Source organism: Balaenoptera acutorostrata, chromosome 10 (assembly GCF_949987535.1).
Source record: "Balaenoptera acutorostrata chromosome 10, mBalAcu1.1, whole genome shotgun sequence".
Lineage (NCBI taxonomy): Eukaryota > Metazoa > Chordata > Mammalia > Artiodactyla > Balaenopteridae > Balaenoptera > Balaenoptera acutorostrata.
The window spans coordinates 60,632,555-60,650,870 of record NC_080073.1 but is presented as its reverse complement, the minus strand read 5'-3'; the positions used below and the strand labels follow the sequence as shown (position 1 = coordinate 60,650,870).

Here is an 18,316-nt window from a genome sequence, read left to right as displayed (position 1 = left end):
AAACTCCCAGAAGAGAACATAGGCAGAACACTCTTTGACATAAATTGTAGCAATAGCTTTTGGATCTGTCTCCTAAGGCAAAAGAAATAAAAGCAAAATGAAACAAATGCGACGTAATCAAACTTAAAACTTTTGTACAGCAAAGGAACCCACGGTCAATTGAAAAGACAATCTACTGAATGGGAGAAAATATTTGTAAATGATATGATGGATAAGGGGTTAATATCCAAAATTTATAACCAGTTCACACAACTCAATAAAAAAAAAAAAAAAAAAAAAAAACCCAAAGAACTCAATTAAAAATGGCAGAAGATCTGAATAGACACTTTTCCAAAGAAGATATACAGATGGCCTATAGACGCATGAAAAAATGCTCAATATCACCAATCATCAGAGAAATTCAAATCAAAACCACCATGAGATATCACTTCACACCTGTCAGAATGGCTATCATCAAAAAGTCAACAAATAACGAATGTTGGTGAAGATGACAAAGTAGAACCCTTGTACACTCTTGGTATGACTATAAATTGGTGCAACCACTATGGAAAACAGTATGAAGTTTCCTCAGAAAGTTAAAAATAAAACTACCATATGATTCAGCAATTCCACTCCTGGGTATATATCAAAAGAAAATGGAAACACTAATTAGAAAATATACATGTACCCCAATGTTCATAGCAGCATTATTTACAATAGCCAAGACATGGAAGCAACCTAAGTGTCATCAACAGATGAATGGATAAAGAAGATGTGGTATATATAATGGAATATTACATGGCCATAAAAATAATGAAACTGCCTTTTGCAACACTGTGGATGACCCTAGAGAGTACCATGCTTAATGAAATAAGTCAGGCAGAGAAAGCCAAATACTCATATCACTTATATGTGGAACCTAAAAAGTGAAACACATGAATGTAGATACGAATGTATATAACAAAACAGAAACATACAGATATAGAGAACAAACTAGTGGCTACAATTGGGGGAAGGGACAGGGGCAGGGGTGAGATAAGGGTATGGGATAAAGAGACACAAACTACTATGTATAAAATAAATAAGCAATAAGGATATATTATACACAACAGGGAAATATAACTATTATTTTGTAATAACTTTAAATGGAGTATAACCTATAAAAATATTAAATCACTATATTGTACACCTGAAAATATAATATTTTCAATCAACTATACTTCAATTAAAGAAATGGTGAGTAGGACATCAACTCACTTACTTAGGTGTTCTCTCTGCTGTTGGTGTTGGTGACTTTCAGGAGACTATGGAAGGACAAAACAAAATCTGGAGTAGTACAAAGGAGGAATACATGGTCTACATCAAATTATGAACAATTTATAGCATATTCTAAAAAAATTACCCAAAGCAGGTGACTGTTCTTCTTAATTTGACAAAATGTAAACATTTTCTTTCACTAAAATCCCACTTTAAACAGCACCCTATTTGTGTGTGTGTTTATGTGATTTTAAAGGGTCATTCCAAGTAACAAATAATGATCACCACTGAGACTTCTAAGGATAGTAGGGCCAAATAACTGTTGTCCCCTTTATTTCATTGAGCTCCATAATGAGCTGGACATATAAGCTTGGGAATTAGCACTCAGTAACTAAATTACTCTGTTTAATAGAGGTGAAAATAACTTGAAATTCCCTAGGAAATTCCAGGTCGGAGGACAGAGTAATAACAAAAATTAGAGACAGAAGAGAAAAAAAAAATTAAAATTGTGTAATGAAGCAGGGAAGGGCTTGGGGAGAAGAGAAGGAGGATTTTTTTTTTGAGCTGTCTGTAATGAGATTATCATAACAATGATACAATGTGACCTCTTTGCTTTCTGCCCCTCTGATATTTTAAATGAAGTCAGTGTCACCCATAAATGATTTTTAGAGTGGATCTCATAGGATGTTTTAAAAAATTTTGAGTTTTATGTTAAAATTTGCAGTTGGCAAATCCAGGAACCAAATGGCTTCACCAAAGCACAAGAGGACATCTAATCCTGTGTCCTATTTTGGGGAATTTGTCTTGAATCATCTGAACTAAGATAAACTACCTAGTTGTGAGCTGACTTGAGTGTCTACCCCAGAATAGAATTCGGGGTGGCGGGTCCTAACCATCCTGCCCTTGCTGTTGGGCAAACTGTTCAAGAAAATAGAAAATGACCCATCCTGAAGCACATCTGTTTTAGGGATGCAACATCAATATCCATGCAAAATTGTGTAAACTAGTCTGAGCTCAACCTTCAAATTTTAGATGAATGCCTTCTTTGGAACTGGCAGTTACAGACACAGAGTTAGGGAGTTACAGACACAGAGTTAGTGATGTGAGATCACTAGCATTTTTAGGTAAGCTCTTCATAAAATAGGATGTGAGTGAGAACCTTGAAAATAATAGTTTCGTCCAGCACTAATGACACACAGTTACCAAGGAAGCAGAATCTTTGGGGGAGGGAAAGGAAATTCACGGCATATGTGCTTGGTGGATCAAGACCTGTAAACTGGGGCTTCCCTGGTGGCGCAGTGGTTGAGAATCTGCCTTCCAATGCAGGGGCCACGGGTTCGAGCCCTGGTCTGGGAAGATCCCACGTGCCATGGAGCAGCTGGGCCCGTGAGCCACAATTACTGAGCCTGAGCGTCTGGAGCCTGTGTTCTGCAGCAAGAGAGGTGGCGATAGTGAGTGGCCCGCGCACCACGATGAAGAGTGGCCCCTGCTTGCCACAACTAGAGAAAGCCCTCGCACAGAAACGAAGACCCAACACAGCCATAAGTAAATAAATAAACAAATACTTAAAAAAAGACCTGTAACCTGCTCTAGGGCACAGTGCAGGGCACAGTGCTACATAGGACTGGATACCAGGAAAGTGTAGTGTCTTCTAGAAACTAGAGATATCCATGGTATATGGATGTATAAAATGTTTACTTACACTTAAGTACCTGTACAGGCAATACACCTATACTGATTAAGAACTTGACCTTCGTTATGAGATTAACTGGATCCTATTCTCTGATTAATAGTCTGTAAAACTCTGGATAAGTTTCTCTCTCTGTGACATAGTCCCCTCATCAGTAAAATGAGGGGAACAATATTATCTAGCATATAATTATGCAGATAAAATTAGATAATCCATGGAAAGTACTCTGCGTACCTATAACCTAAGAAGTAATACCAAAATTATGACTTCTATTCCATTACTGGTATTGTTTTAAAAAGTGACTTGAAGAAAATATACTAAAAATGCTAACAGTATATCTTGAATTGTATGACTGTTGAGTAAAAAAATACATTTGTAATTGTTGAGATTTTTTTCGAAGTTTTCTTCATTGAACATGCTATTTTGAATTAAGAGGAAATTTCCTTAGCTGTCAAATTATTTCCAAGTCAGAAATATTCTTTTGTAGAAGACAAAATACAAATGATAATTCCTAAGAGAAAATTTCCTTTAAAATCCTTTTAACAATTAAATACATGAATGCAATTCAAATTAGACTCTCTTTAGTGCCGTGCTATTCTCTAAAAAATAAGTGATAAAAACTGATATGTTTTGCTTATAGTTTACCTTAAGGTTAGTGAGGGTTAGAGTACTTGGGGATATGTAACACCAGATTTGTTATTCCCTAATGACCTTGTGTAAACAATTTCTAATGTTTAGCAACTAATAATTTTACTTAAAATAATTAGCTTGTGATTCCTTTGTAATAGATAAACATCACGAATTATCCTCTGAAGGTCAGTGGCTAAAGTAAATGCCCTCAGTGGAATACATATGCCTTATACATGGAAGACTAAATAAAATCGACTGAGTGTCCAGTCTTTTAAAATGGAATTTTGAATCACGTCAAGTAGATTCACATTCTGGTGTGTGCATCTTACATTCTTTTGATTTATTCTCTCTTCCCTTTTCCATGTCTTTATTAGATGGAGATCCAATGTTCCTAGTGTTAAATTTGGAATGATTCATTTCGGTTTACACCTAAGATTTTTCTAGCATTTCTAAATTCTTAATCTTTTTCTTTACTCTTCTTGCTATTGTGTGCCTGTTCTAACTAGTGTAAGCTTCCAGGGCACATGATCTTTGTTACGAAACATGCAAGATATGATAGGGCAGAAACATGAAAACACTACCACTCAGTTCATAATTGACTTACTACGTAATGCATTTATTACAAAGATAAACATTTTTCCAATAATATATTTGGAACTCTTGTTCAAGAAATACCTCAAGAGACTGTATTAAATTACTATAAATATACTTACTGGTGTCCAGGCCCTTGTGCTTTTCAGGATGGCTGTGATGTCTGCTTATATTCAAATGCAACTTGGAGCTTTATATTATAAATCCAACCAGGGTGTAAAGTATTGTTTTTGAAAATAAAATCTGAACATTCTGGCAGACACTGGCTAGCTATTCATCAAAATTAGATATAATAATCAAGTGTCATTTTAACTCGCCCTGAATGAGGACTGAATGACAAAGACAGCTCGTAATCAAGCAATATCCATTCTCACTGTTTCCTGTCATAAACGAAGCCCTCTCATTTTAGGTGGCTTCATGGCTGCTCAGTCTGAATCCACATACAGAGCCTCCATTGCATCCAGGGCCACCATGTGACCATCCTCTTGCCAAAGACACGTCAGCAGAGTTGATATATGAAGCCCCTGGTACATGTCCTTGAAAGGAAACTTTTTGCTGTCCACACTTTCTTTTTTCCACGGAGTGGAATCCAGAAGTGATAGACAGCCTCCTTCATCAACACATATGAGAGGAACATCTTAGGGGCTGGAGAAGGGTGCGGAGAAAGACCACCTGCTCCTCCAGCCACCTGTAGCCACAGACTCTTGCGTTAAAGAGAAATAACTCTTCTTCTTGTTTGAGCCACATTTATTTTGGTCCCTGTTGAAAAAGACAAACATTATTTTATTTTATTTATTTATTTATTTTTCTTTTTTAAAAAAATATTTATTTATTGTTAGTTAGTTAGTTGCACCGGGTCTTAGTTGCAGCACGTGGGCTCCTTAGTTGTGGCAGGTGGGCTCCTTAGTTGCGGCTCCAGGGCTCCTTTAGTTGCAGCTCACCAGCTCCTTTGTTGAGGCACGTGGGCTCCTTAGTTGTGGCATGCAAACTCTTAGTTGCGGCATGCATGTGGGATCTAGTTCCCTGACCAGGGATCGAACCCGGGCCCCCTGCATTGGGAGCGCAGAGTCTTATCCACTGCGCCACCAAGGAAGTCCCTCTCTTTCTTTTTTACAGGATATTTTTACTGGGTATAGAATTCTTGGTTGACATTTTTTTCATTCAGCACTTTGAAATGTGAATCCACTGCCTTCTGACCTCCACGGTATCTGATGGGAAATCAGCTGTTAATCTTATTGAGTATCACTTGTATGTGATGAGTCACTTTTCTCTTGATGCTTTCAAGTTTCTTTTTTTTTTTTTTTTTTTGACAGTTTCAATGTGATATGCCTAGGTGTGAATCTCCCTGCATTTATCCCACTTGGAGTTTGTTGTACTTCTTGGATGTGTAGATTAATGTTTTTCAGTAAATTTGGGTAGGTTTGGGCCATTATTTCTTCATATATTCCTTCTGCTATTTTCTCTCTCCTCTCACTCTTCCCATTATGCATATGTGGGTACACTTGGTGTCCCACATGTCTCTAAGGCTCTGTTCAATTTTCTTCATCCTTTATTCTTTCTATTCCTCACACTGAATAATTTCAACTGACCTATCTTGAAGTTTGATGATCCTTTCTCTGCTTGTTCAAATCTGTTATAGAGACCCTCTAGTGAATTTTTCACTTTCATTGTGGTACTTCATCATTTCTAGTTGGTTCTTTTGTTAAATAATTTCTTCTCTTTGATATTCTGTATTTGGTGAAGCATTCCTATGCCCTCCTTTAGTTCTTTAGATACAGCTTCCTGAAGGTCTTTGAACATATTTAAAATAGTGGATTTAAATATTTATGTAGTAAATTCAATGTCTCGGCTTCTTCAGGGACAGTTTCTACTGCTTTTTCTTGTGTATGGGTCAGATTTTCTACTTTATTTGCATGTCTCTAAATTTTTATTGAAAAAACAGACATGTTAGATAATACTGATATAACAAGGCAACTTTAGAAATCAGATCCTCTCTCCTCCCCAGGGTTTGTTATTGCTATTGTTTGTCTAATTATTTTTCAGAGTTACTAAACCTGTACTAATTAGTTTCTGAACCAACTCTGTAAAGTTTATATTCTTTGTTGTGTATAGCCACTGAAACCTTTACTTGGTTAGCTTAGTGATTAGCTAATGGCTGGACAAGGATCTCCTTAAATATCTAGAACTAATAAATCTCTTAGTATTTACTGAGGAGCTGTGTGTGTGTGTGTGTGTGTGTGTGTGTGTGTGTGTTGGGGCATACCTTAAACACTCAGCCAGGAGGTTTACAACTCTCCCTTAACCTTCACTTCCTGCCTGCACTGAGCCTGAAGTAAGCCAGAAGTGAGAGCTTAGGGCATTCTCCTGTCTTTCTTTCTTTCTTTTCTTTTCTTTTTTAATAAATTTATTTTATTTATTTATTTATTTTTGGCTGTGTTGGGTCTTCATTGCTGTGCACAGGCTTTCTCTAGTTGCAGCGAGTGGGAGTTACTCTTTGTTGTGGTGTGCGGGCTTCTCATTGAGGTGGCTTCTCTTTGTTGCTGAGCACAGGCTCCAGGGTGCGTGGGCACAGTAGCTGTGGCTTGCAGGCTCCAGAGTGCAGCCTCAGTAGTTGGGGCACATGGGCTTAGTTGCTCCGCGGCATGTGGGATCTTCCCAGACCAGGGCTTGAACCCGTGTCCCCTGCACTGGCAGGTGGAATTTTTTTTAAATTATTTTATTTTATTTTATTTTATTTTTGGCTGCGTTGGGTCTTCATTGCTGTATGTGGGCTTTTCTCTGGTTGTGGCGAGAGGGGGCTACTCTTCATTGTGGTGCACAGGCTTCTCATTGTGGTGGCTTTTCTTGTTGGGAGCATGGGCTCTAGGCATGGGGGCTTCAGTAGTGGTGGCACATGGGCTCAGTAGTTGTGGCTCGTGGGCTCTAGAGTGCAGGCTCAGTAGTTGTGGCTCCTGTGCTCTAGAGTGCAGGCTCAGTAGTTGTGGCACACGGGCTTTGTTGCTCTGTGGCATGTGGGATCTTCCTGGATCCGGGCTCAAACCTGTGTCTCCTGCATTGGCAGGTGGATTCTTAACCACTGTGCCACCAAGGAAGCCCTGACAGGTGGATTCTTAACCACTGTGCCACCAGGGAAGCCCTGACAGGTGGATTCTTAACCACTGTGCCACCAGGGAAGTCCCTCACCAGGGAAGTAGGCTGTAATGTGTACTACCCTACACATTTGTGGCCTTCAAGATTCCTGATAATGTGTCAGAGCTTGTCAAAGCCCCTAGGGACATCTCACTCCTCAGCTTTTCCTTTTAAGCTTTTGGGTTAGTACTGTTGTTTGCCCAAGTGTTATCTATCACTTCAGACAGACACAACATTTGCCTGTAATTGTTTTTGACAAACAACTCTGGTGAGAGACTTTTAGCACTGGGTGACCTCCAGGTCAAGACAAACCTATGGGGTGGACTGTTTTAGGAAACCACCAGACAGGTTAAATAATGACAATTCTTTGGGCATGAGGCTTTGAAAGAACTCCAGCTTTGTTCTGCTCCTTCCAGTATTAGGAGTATGGGCTATTTTTCAAGGCTACTGCTAAGCTGGAGAGGAAATGGTGGGGCTAGGACAAGCTAAAATACCATAGGATTCATTATTTTTACCACGATTCAGCTCTTTTTCTTGAATAAATGCTCCTCTGATTGCTGCACACCTTTGGTTACTTTCCAGAGTTCTAAGAAATCTTATTCTAACCATTTTGGCCAGTTTTAGGGTTGCTTTTATGGAGGGGATATTTTCAAATGCACTTACTCCACTATTTTTGCTGATGTCACTCTGGATGCCAGGGCTGTTTTTGTAAATGAGTTTTGCTGGAATACAGCCATGCTCATTCATTTATACTGTCTTTAGTTGCTTTCATGATAATGGCAGAGATGAGTAGTTGTGACAGAAACCAGATGGCCCACAAAGCCTAAAATATTTACTTTTTGGTCTTTTCAGAAAAACCTGTGGCTGAGATGAACTTGTTGTAGTTCTCATAGACCAGGGTCTGCATGTCGCTGTCTAGAGCCCAGATCTGCCGCACCATGTCCGTCTCACTGTCCATCAGCTGGGCCAGTGGGCACTCTCTTCGCAGCTTGTCCAGATACACTTCCGGATCGAAGTGCACCCCATTGAGATCTGTAGGGTCCAAGGGGTCCAGCCCCGCAGGGCGCCCCACCGCCTCTAACTCCGAGAGGCCGTAATAAAGCTTCAGCATCCCGTGCACCTTCTGCCGATGCTCCAGAGCCTCTGCTTCGGGCCGCTCTGAGGAGTCCCCAGGTCCAGAGCCTGGGCCACGTCCCGCGGCTGCCACCGCCATGGCTCCAAGTGCAGCCCACAGGCGTGAGCACAAACATTATTTTAAAATACTACTTGAGAAATTGGAAATAATATTTATTACCATTATTATATTAAATTCATATGGCATTTTTTAGTATACAAAATATTCTTCAATTTTCTCAAAACTCACAAAATTCTTTGAGGTACATACTATTATCTTAACTTCACATATGAAGAAACTAAAGCTTGGGAAATTTTGCTTTGTCAGAAGTCATCCCCAGGAGCAAGGGCAAATATAGCACCTTTGAAGTTATGAGTCTGGTTTTGAAAATAACCAGCAGTATCTCATGGGAGGTTCCGCTGTGGTAACTTTGGTTCTGTGAAGTCTTTATCAGAGCTGTCCCCTACTGCACTGAGTCCTGGCTCCAGTCCTGACTCACTCTTGACCTTAAAGAAGTTGATTAATCTCTGAAGACTTCAGTTTCCTCATACGCTTATAAAAAGTTTGATTGGGGGGGGTAGATGTTGGGAAAAAGGAAAATGTGTTTTTAAATAGAAAGCTGCATTTTTCATGAACAACAGCCTATTGGTTCTACTGCAAAGATATCTCATCTGGCTCATTTTGAGAGTCTGAAATCAAGTGTTATAATTCTGATCTCAATGCCACACCTCCAGTGGCAGACCTTATTAAATTTGGCTGGTAAGTAGCCCTTAATAACCAGCAGAAAACTAGCTGAGGAAGTATTGAGAAGTATCAGAATTGGACATTAAGAGAAACCTTTTTAATAAAAGTAAAAACTCTAATTAGATAGAGAATGTATGCCTAGGAAAGTAAGAGTGTATTCCCGAGCTGAAAAGTATTGGTGTGAGAGAGATTTGAGTAGGTGAGGGAGGCACAGCAAAACAAGCAGGCCTTTCCATCTCTTTTATGGATCCTCCATGTGTTGAAATGATGGGCATTTCTAATCAGATAAACACTTTAACATGGGTCATACAGTTAACTCATATGAAATAGATAGCAAATTTGCTTTTGTTTATCCAGTTTAGGTGTATTCATGTTACACTTCCAATTTCATCCACACATAAAACTAAAAATTACTTTAAAAATTTTTATCCTTTGAAATTTAGTGAAACAATTGCTGGTTTGGGAGGAGGAGAGTCAAGAAAGGTAAAATATAATTAATATTATTTATATTAATTTTTAACTGAATTTTGCTTCCTTGAAATCCAAATGCAAATCTGGTTGCAAAATGAGCTGGGTTTGAACCCCAACTTTGCTGAGGTTACTTAAAGTCTTTTAAACTCAATTTCCTAATCTGAATTATGTGAATACTGTTCAAGGTTATTGTGAGATTGGAGATGTGTGTAAAACACCTAACACACGTGAGCAAAGTACATGGATCAGACACTGATCTGCTCAGCATCTGAACTGAATTAATCAGGCCTCACTAATGACTTGGGTGCAGTACTAACAAAAAATCTGAGGGTATGTAGCTCACGCAGAATCAAGGCCAACATAATGCTTAACAGCCATCCCTTTAATATACTCCTCTATACTGACCAAAGTGAGGCAGTCAAGATAGCGAAGTGGTGGGTAGGAGCCGGATGATGACCTATGCCTGTGGGCACGAGGCTGGGAGAGAAGCCTCGGTTTTGCTCACTTTCATGGGGAATGAGTAACCTTTTCACCACTTCTCAAAAAGTATCTAGAAAATCCTGGTTCTCTTAAAGAGCAGTGGTCATCTTAGTTTTATTATCTGCAAATGATTACTTGTCAGGCACAAAAACAATCCTTTCCTTCCAGTGGAGTCCACTGAGAAGTTAATGGCATTTCTGGCACTTCTTTTCAGGGATTTAGCATTTTTATTTAGCTGATTAAAATGTGGTGTAGATGATAATCATGCCAGATTTTTTTTAACATCTTTATTGGAATATAATTGCTTTACCATGTTGTGTTAGTTTCTGCTGTATAACAAAGTGGATCAGCTATACATATACTTATATCCCCATATCCCCACCTCTAGGTTGTCACAAAGCACTGAGCTGATCTCCCTGTGCTATGCAGTTGCTTCCCACTAGCTATCTATTTTACGTTTGGTAGTGTATATATGTCAATGCTACTCTCTCACTTCGTCCCAGCTTACACTGCCCCCTCCCTGTGTTCTCAAGTCCATTCTCTACATCTGTGTCTTTATTCCTGTCCTGCCCCTATGTTCATCAGAACCTTTTTTTTTTTTTTTTTTCGATTCCATATATATGTGTTAGCATACGGTATTTCTTACAATGGAATATTACTCAGCCATAAAAAGAAACAAAATTGAGTTATTTGTAGTGAGGTGGATGGACCCAGAGTCTGTCATACAGAGTGAAGTAAGTCAGAAAGAGAAAAACAAATGCCAGATTTTTTTTTTAAGAATCATTCAAACACTCAAAAATGGCTTGTACCAGATTTTTATTTCTCAAAGAGTTTCTACTAAGGGAAAATTTGCTTAGATTATGCCCTCTGTCATCTTCTCAAATGTTAAATCAATGCAAAATGAGTGGATTTGTATTTCTAAAAATAACCTTTTTCACAGGAAGAAGAACTAAGGAAGAGTGGGGAAGCCAAATATGCACACTTGAGTGATGAACTTCATGTATTAATTGAAGTGTTTGCTCCACCTGGGGAAGCTTATTCACGTATGAGTCATGCATTGGAAGAGATCAAAAAATTTCTGGTTCCCGTAAGTGCTTTTCATTTTTACAAAGATGTTTCTCATCAGTTTCTATTAAAAAATGTGCCTTTGATTTTCAATGACTTTTTAGAAAAGAAACATATTGCAGACTAATTATCTGTAGAGTTGATATGAAGGTAAAAATTAAAAAGAATACAAAAGCACTTAGCACAGGACCTGGTGCCACATAATGGTGGTTTGGAAGCAGCATTTGTCTTCAGTACACTGCATGCCATGCACCCATTTGTAGCCATGAAGAATAAGACAGTTAACACATAAACACAAATACGTAACTGAAGATGTATAATTTTCTCTTGTGTCTTATTTACTTGGTAGTTGACATGTATTGTTCATAATTTTTCATTAGTAGAGAATATCTTCAGGTAGAGTGGACAGGGAAAAAGATTAAACATAATATGTGTAACAAGACAACAATAGTGTTTGAAAATATCAAATGTATTTTATGCAATAGTATGTCAGGTGCTGGCTCATTATAAAACATAATGTAAAATAATCAATACTAATAAAACTAGACATTTGTTGACATCACACAAAAATTTGAAAAATAAACTCATTGCACTATATGAGGGAAACAGAGAACGCTCATATAGAAAGGGAGCAAATTCAGAGTTGCATACTGAATGGAATTCTCTACTGATTTTCTAAGAAATAGAGGAAGGTTAAATGAATGAAGCTTTCCTAAAGGTCGACAATTTAGCATTCCAGGAAGAGGTTATTCGAATAAAAATCTTGGCATCAGCCCTGGAGCTGGGAATAAGATAATTAGAAGAGAATGCTGAGTAAAGTTTTCTGGATTGCCCTGGCAGGCGTCTTCAGTGGACAGAGAAAGAGAGAATAGCTAAGATTAATCTGTGCAATGAAGAAACACTGTACATTTCTAAACTAAGCAATAAACTCAGAGGAAATGGTGGGTAAGATTCATTGATTGGCAGTGATTTTGAGAATGGGGAAAAAACCCAGAGAATTTCAGAATGGAAAAGCGTCAAAATCTAACCACATAATCTATTTATATGCCCAGTTTTAAAATTTCTGTCGAGACAAGGTTATAGAATAATCCCATACCACTCTGATTATTCCATAACTTTATATGCACACAGAATTTCTGCACAATTTATTATCTGGTACTTATCTGAACACTTCCCTAAATAGATCCCATGTTTCTTAAGAATGAGAATGCTATGTTCTCTCTTCCTTTTGCTTCTAAACTAAATGCCTGGTGCTGTTGGGTAAACCGTTTTACTATGTTTAGCTCAGACCAGACCTCTGGTGATCTAGGTGGTATAGAAAAAGGCTAGGACTGCCTACATTACTAACTCATTTTGTGATTATAGACAAGTCAGTTAAATTCTCAGAACTTTAGCTTATTCATCTTTAAAAAGAAGGTAATAATAATAGACTGACCTCTGTCATAAGTATTGTGAATATTAGGTGGGGTAAGTCATATGAAAGGACATAGAAAATTATAAAGCACTATATATATTTTTTATTTTATATATTATATATAAGTAAATTGGTGTTTTAAATCTATCTTATTATTATAGTAGATAAAATCTTGGAATGACTTTTTGAGGTGAAATACGTAAGATGAAATACTATCTCACTACATAGATTTTAGACCTAGCCTGTACGCTAGGTTAACCTTATTTTATTATAAATACCAGTAATACATCTCGCTTACTTCTTAGACCCCTTGATACTTGTAATCATTTCATTTGTATCTACTCCACTGAAATATATGCTCTATGAGGGCAGGGCTGGCAGTGTCTCTCGTATTCCCATCATTTAGAGTCATACCTGGCACAATAAACATTTGTTTGATAGACTGACTGAGGGAGTGTCTGGGGATGATGCAGGGCATTAAAACCTCATCTGGGTGAGGTCTGGGGAATAGTACCCTACAATCAAGATGCTCTCCCTAAACAGATATAGATGGAGACAGAAAATGGAAAACCTTCCTTTGACCAGTGTGACCTGTTCCTGTTGCTTCTTGGCTTTATCTCTGCCCATCCAACAGCTCCTCACTGTGCATCAAACACCCCAGGCTCCTTCTTCACTAAGGGCCTTTGAAGATTCTTCTCCAAAATATTGACACAGCCATCTCCTTGTCATTCAGGTCTCAACTTACATGGTAACATTGCAGGAAATTCTTCCCTCACTGCACAGTCTAAAGTAACCTCCTTATATTTGTACAGCCCTACTATATTTTGCCCACGATACCACCAGACACCCGATTTAACACTGTGATTCACTGTCCCATCATGCCCTAACCATCTTCACTTATTTTCCTCATAGCTCTTAACAGCTTCATATGTACTATATATATATATATATATATATATATATATATATATGATTTACTTATTTATTGTTGGTTTCCCTGTAAAATATGTGTCATGAGGACAGGAATTATTGTATCATTTCACTGCTTTATTCTCCCACTTTGAACTATGCCAAGCACATAGGAAGCATTTAATAAATATTTTTTGCTATGAATGAATAAGTTTTTAAAAAATAAATACTCTGATAACTCTCAATGTTGAATTAGTAAATTTTACAGTCAATGAATGCCATTCTACTTGGTAAATTTTTCCCATTTGCCTTGCTGGCCTCAGCACCACGCAAAGGATGGCAGCTTCATTCATCACCAGAACCACAAGGGGCAAAAATTAACTGTCAGTTCTTTTTCTTTTATATGAAATCACTTGGTAATTCAGGTTTATTTTGACATTTATATTGAAGTCCATAGAAATGCTCACATATCAGGATATTAATATTTACAAACATCACAGGTGAAGAACTATACCAAGTAAGAGGCAAACTAGAACAACATAGAAAGCTAATGTCGAATAGTACGGAGGTTCACTGACATCTAATTCCTCTACACAATGAAGCGTCTTTCCATGGTTAGAACATTCATCTTCCTCTATGTTATCCACCATCTACCCAATTTGTCCTACAATGGGCTGTGATCGTCTAAGACTGCCGACAGTAGAACATACAGCTCCTCATGAAATGTCTGAATGATGTCAGATGTTGGAAAACAATACAGTTTTAGTATTTCAAGTGATTTGTTAAGACAAATGAATGATTATTGCCATGGGAAAAATTTCCAGCTTGGTGGTTTCCATTCAGTCCTATCAAAACAAGTAGAGTGGCAGGTCAATAAAACATCAATAAATTGAACCCTGCTAATTTAATTTAATTTAATTTAATTTAATTTATTTTAAATATCTTTATTGGAGTATAATTGCTTTACAATGGTATGTTAGTTTCTGCTTTATAACCAAGTGAATCAGCTATATGTATACATATATCCCCATATATCCTCCCTCTTGCGTCTCCCTCCCACCCTCCCTATCCCACCCCTCTAGATGGTCACAAAGCACCGAGCTGATCTCCCTGTGCTATGTGGCTGCTTCCCACTAGCTATCGGTTTTACATTTGGTAGTGTATATATGTCCATGCCACTCTCTCACTTCGTCTCAGCTTACCCTTCCCCCTCCCCGTGTCCTCAAGTCCATTCTCTACATCTACATCTTTATTCCTGTCCTGCCCTTAGGTTCTTCAGAACCTTTTTTTTTTTTTAGATTCCATATATATGTGTTAGCATACGGTATTTGTTTTACTCTTTCTGACTTACTTTACTCTGTATGACAGACTCTGGGTCCTTCCACCTCACTACAAATAACTCAATTTCGTTTCTTTTTATGGCCGAGTAATATTCCATTGTATATATGTGCCACGTCTTCTTTAACCATTCACCTGTCGATGGACACTTAGGTTGCTTCCATGTCCTGGTTATTGTAAATAGAGCTGCAATGAACATTGTGGTACATGACTCTTTTTGAATTATGGTTTTCTCAGGGTATATGCCCAGTAGTGGGATTGCTGGTGAATGCTGTTAATTTTAAATCTTTAATGCTTTGAGAAGATGCTATATTAAAGTTTTCCTTATATTAGCTAATTTGTCTTGCAAATACAGATTAGGAGTGTCAAATAAATTATTTGACAAATAATGACAAAAGAGCTATAAAATCCTAAACTAATAATGTGAATGCCCTTCTCTTCCCTTTATAAGCTGTGAAGGTAAACAAGTATTGTCATTATTATATTTTGTAACACTCCTTTTTTTATAGTTCAAGCACTAGGACTGCCACAGAAGGCTTTGCAGACTGTGCCTTGCACAATGTTAGGGGCGACATTTATTAATACATCATAGTTTGTGAATGGGACTCCCTGGTATCCCCAAATGCAACTTCCCTTTTTCCAACCCTAGTCAGCAGATTACCTTAAAATAATGGCTATATTGAATTTTCCTAAATTGGCTGACTCTCACCTGCAATTAAGTTGAATTAGTAAGTTTTACTAATACTGAATGATTAACTCATGATTAAAACAAAATACACTATCTCATAATCAGGACTTATGAAGCCTTCAGCAAAATTCTGCCCATTGAATGTGAATTTGTACATCCTTTAGTAAAAAAAGATGAAAAGAGGAGTTTCCACACAAACAAGAAATTAGATTTAGGTCACAGTAACACATAGATTACTTTGTTACCTCTTTAAGAGTTAGTTACTGACAGAATTAAGAGATCACAACACTCATTTCTACCAACTCTGCCATGGATGGCCTCAGACTTTCCCAGGGGGGCATGTGACCCAGCACTGTGGGATTATCAGAGTCTATTGAACGGGAAAAGTAGTATTTGTCCTGCCTGAGTTGTCTCTAATGATCGTCACTAAAGGTCTGTACCATTTAAAGAAAAGATGTGCGTGTGCGTGTATCAGATCTCAACAAAAACACTTTCCTATAGAAAACTAGCCAATCCAGAGGGACAGTCCCAACCCCCCATGTTTAGTTCCTCCTAAATGCCAGAAAGGAAAACATGCTGTTTGAAGCATTTTTATGTCAATTATAGTAACACCAAAAGTGGCTTGGATACTCACACACACACACATATATATATAACTTTTATACTTATGTAAAGTTTTATATCTGTGTGTGTGTGTGTGTGTGTCAGTGTCTGTGTCCTTTGTTAGTCCTATCAGTCTCACGTACATGACTTTAAGTCAATTCAACACAGAAAATAATGGTTCATTCCAGGTTATTTCTCTCCTGCATTAGATTCGATAAATATCTTGGACACAGATGTGATTCTTGAAATGGGCCAGTTAGGGCATACTATATAATTTCAAGTTTGAAATATTAGAAACCTATATAAGAAACCTACCAAGAGTGTGACTACGGAGGAAAAGTAAAACTCTTTTCCTCCTTATGGTAAAAGCAAATAGAGGACATTCTTGCTTTCTGTTCTTCAAAGACTGTTCAAAGACTATAATCCTAGCTTTGAAATGGGAAAATGACACTGACTGCTAACAGCAATCATACAGGAAAGTAAGTAGACATAAGGAAAATAGAAAAGAAAAGCAGGATATTTTCAGTCTTGGAGATGGAAGAAGATCTAGACTTTCATGCACTGAAAAAAATTTTATAATGTTTTAGAAGATTATAAACATAAGAATGTTTAGAAATAGATGTAATATAAATGTATAGAAATTCATGCTATGATTTGATTAAAAAGTGAAAATTTGGTCGGAGGCTTTTATGCAGGTGAAAAGAATATAAGGAAAACAATGTATTAAATAAAAACCCACCAGCCAGCAAAAGCAATATTGATGTGTCAAGACCACAAGTTACGCATGCCACAACTACTGAGCCTGCACACCTAGAGCCCATGCTCTGAAACAAGAGAAGCCACCACAGTGAGAAGCCTGTGCACTGCAAAGAAGAGTAACCCCCACTCGTGGCAACTAGAGAAAGACTGCGTGCAGCAGTGAATACCCAACACAGCCAAAAAAATATAAATAAATAAATTTTTTAAAAATTAAAAAAAAAAAGACCACAAGTTGGGGCATGGCAGATACATTTTGTCTGGGGATGGCAGGAGTTCACAATGTAAGGCAACAACATCCGGCAGGCAAGAGAGTGATCAGGTACAGAGTAAAACAATAACATCCAATGCAGAGGGGGAAACAGAACCTGGATGTCATTCCTTCATTGTTGTGGTGGTTGTTAAAATGTTGTCAAGATTTTCCTCGGATTTCTATCTTCAAAACCAGTGAATTCCCTTTTCTTTCCCATAATTAACTATAGTCTAATAGTGTGTTAGCTAAGAGCACTAAGCACAAGCCATGCATTTGTGTAATTATTACTTGCACAGAAATGTTTCCTGTATTGCTATAGCACTATGATCATATTCTGATTTTACTTGCAAAATTTTATAATCATCTAATATTGAGTATTTCTTCTTATCTGATAAGTTGTAATAGATAATACAGGGCAATGACTTTAAAAGAATTAAAATTATTACTAGTTCTTAGAATAGAGCTAGTAATAATAATTAGTAATAATATGACATTATTATTATTATTATTATTATTAACACCCAAGGCCACTTTAGCATTGTTAATTGATTGACATAACCTGAAAGACAGAAGAAAGAAACAGTGGATTCTGTGAGTGTGATTTTTCTACAAACCCTAATACAAGTGTTGCCTTACTCCTCTCCAGTACATATAATCAAAAGTTCACTTTATAAATCTAGGGTCAGGATGTGATCATCTGCTTTCTATTTAAGAAACAATTTATCATTAATTATCTCTGGTCTCATTTGATGCCACTGTTCTGAATTATCTAAGGCTACTCTTCATGAGCCTTGATTGCTTTTTAGATGCTGAGCATTATTCTCCCATTTCTACTAGCACCTTGATTTCATTTTGATGAGTTACTTCTTCTGCATTAACTGACGTTATAATCAAAAGAACTGCTTTTGCAATTCCATATGTAGTCATTAACATGAAGGTTTAGTAGCATTCCTAAAAAGTTATCTTTGTTGTTACAGATTGTAGTTCCTAAGGATACAGGTTTGATTTCCAAGGGGAGAATCTCACCTCTTAATTTTATAGGATTTTAGTGTTAAGGAAAGTCTTAGAGGATCAATAGAATATATATTATATTCAAAACTTTACTGAATGCTAATCCTGCCAAATGCATAAGTACATAATAAACACATGTCAACACTGACCCTGAAAATACTTTTATAGATGGACAAAAAGAATCATGATTACTG

General features: G+C 37.4%; 1 protein-coding gene across 1 annotated transcript in view; it reads left to right on the top strand.

The window, feature by feature from the left end:
* The window catches only part of KHDRBS2 (KH RNA binding domain containing, signal transduction associated 2), a 713,320-nt gene that overhangs the window by 301,821 nt on the left and 393,183 nt on the right, over positions 1-18,316 (top strand). The window contains exon 4 of the mRNA XM_007186974.2: positions 11,026-11,172. Coding sequence (XP_007187036.1) covers positions 11,026-11,172 — 147 coding nt within the window. The remainder of the gene's footprint in view (positions 1-11,025; positions 11,173-18,316) is intronic.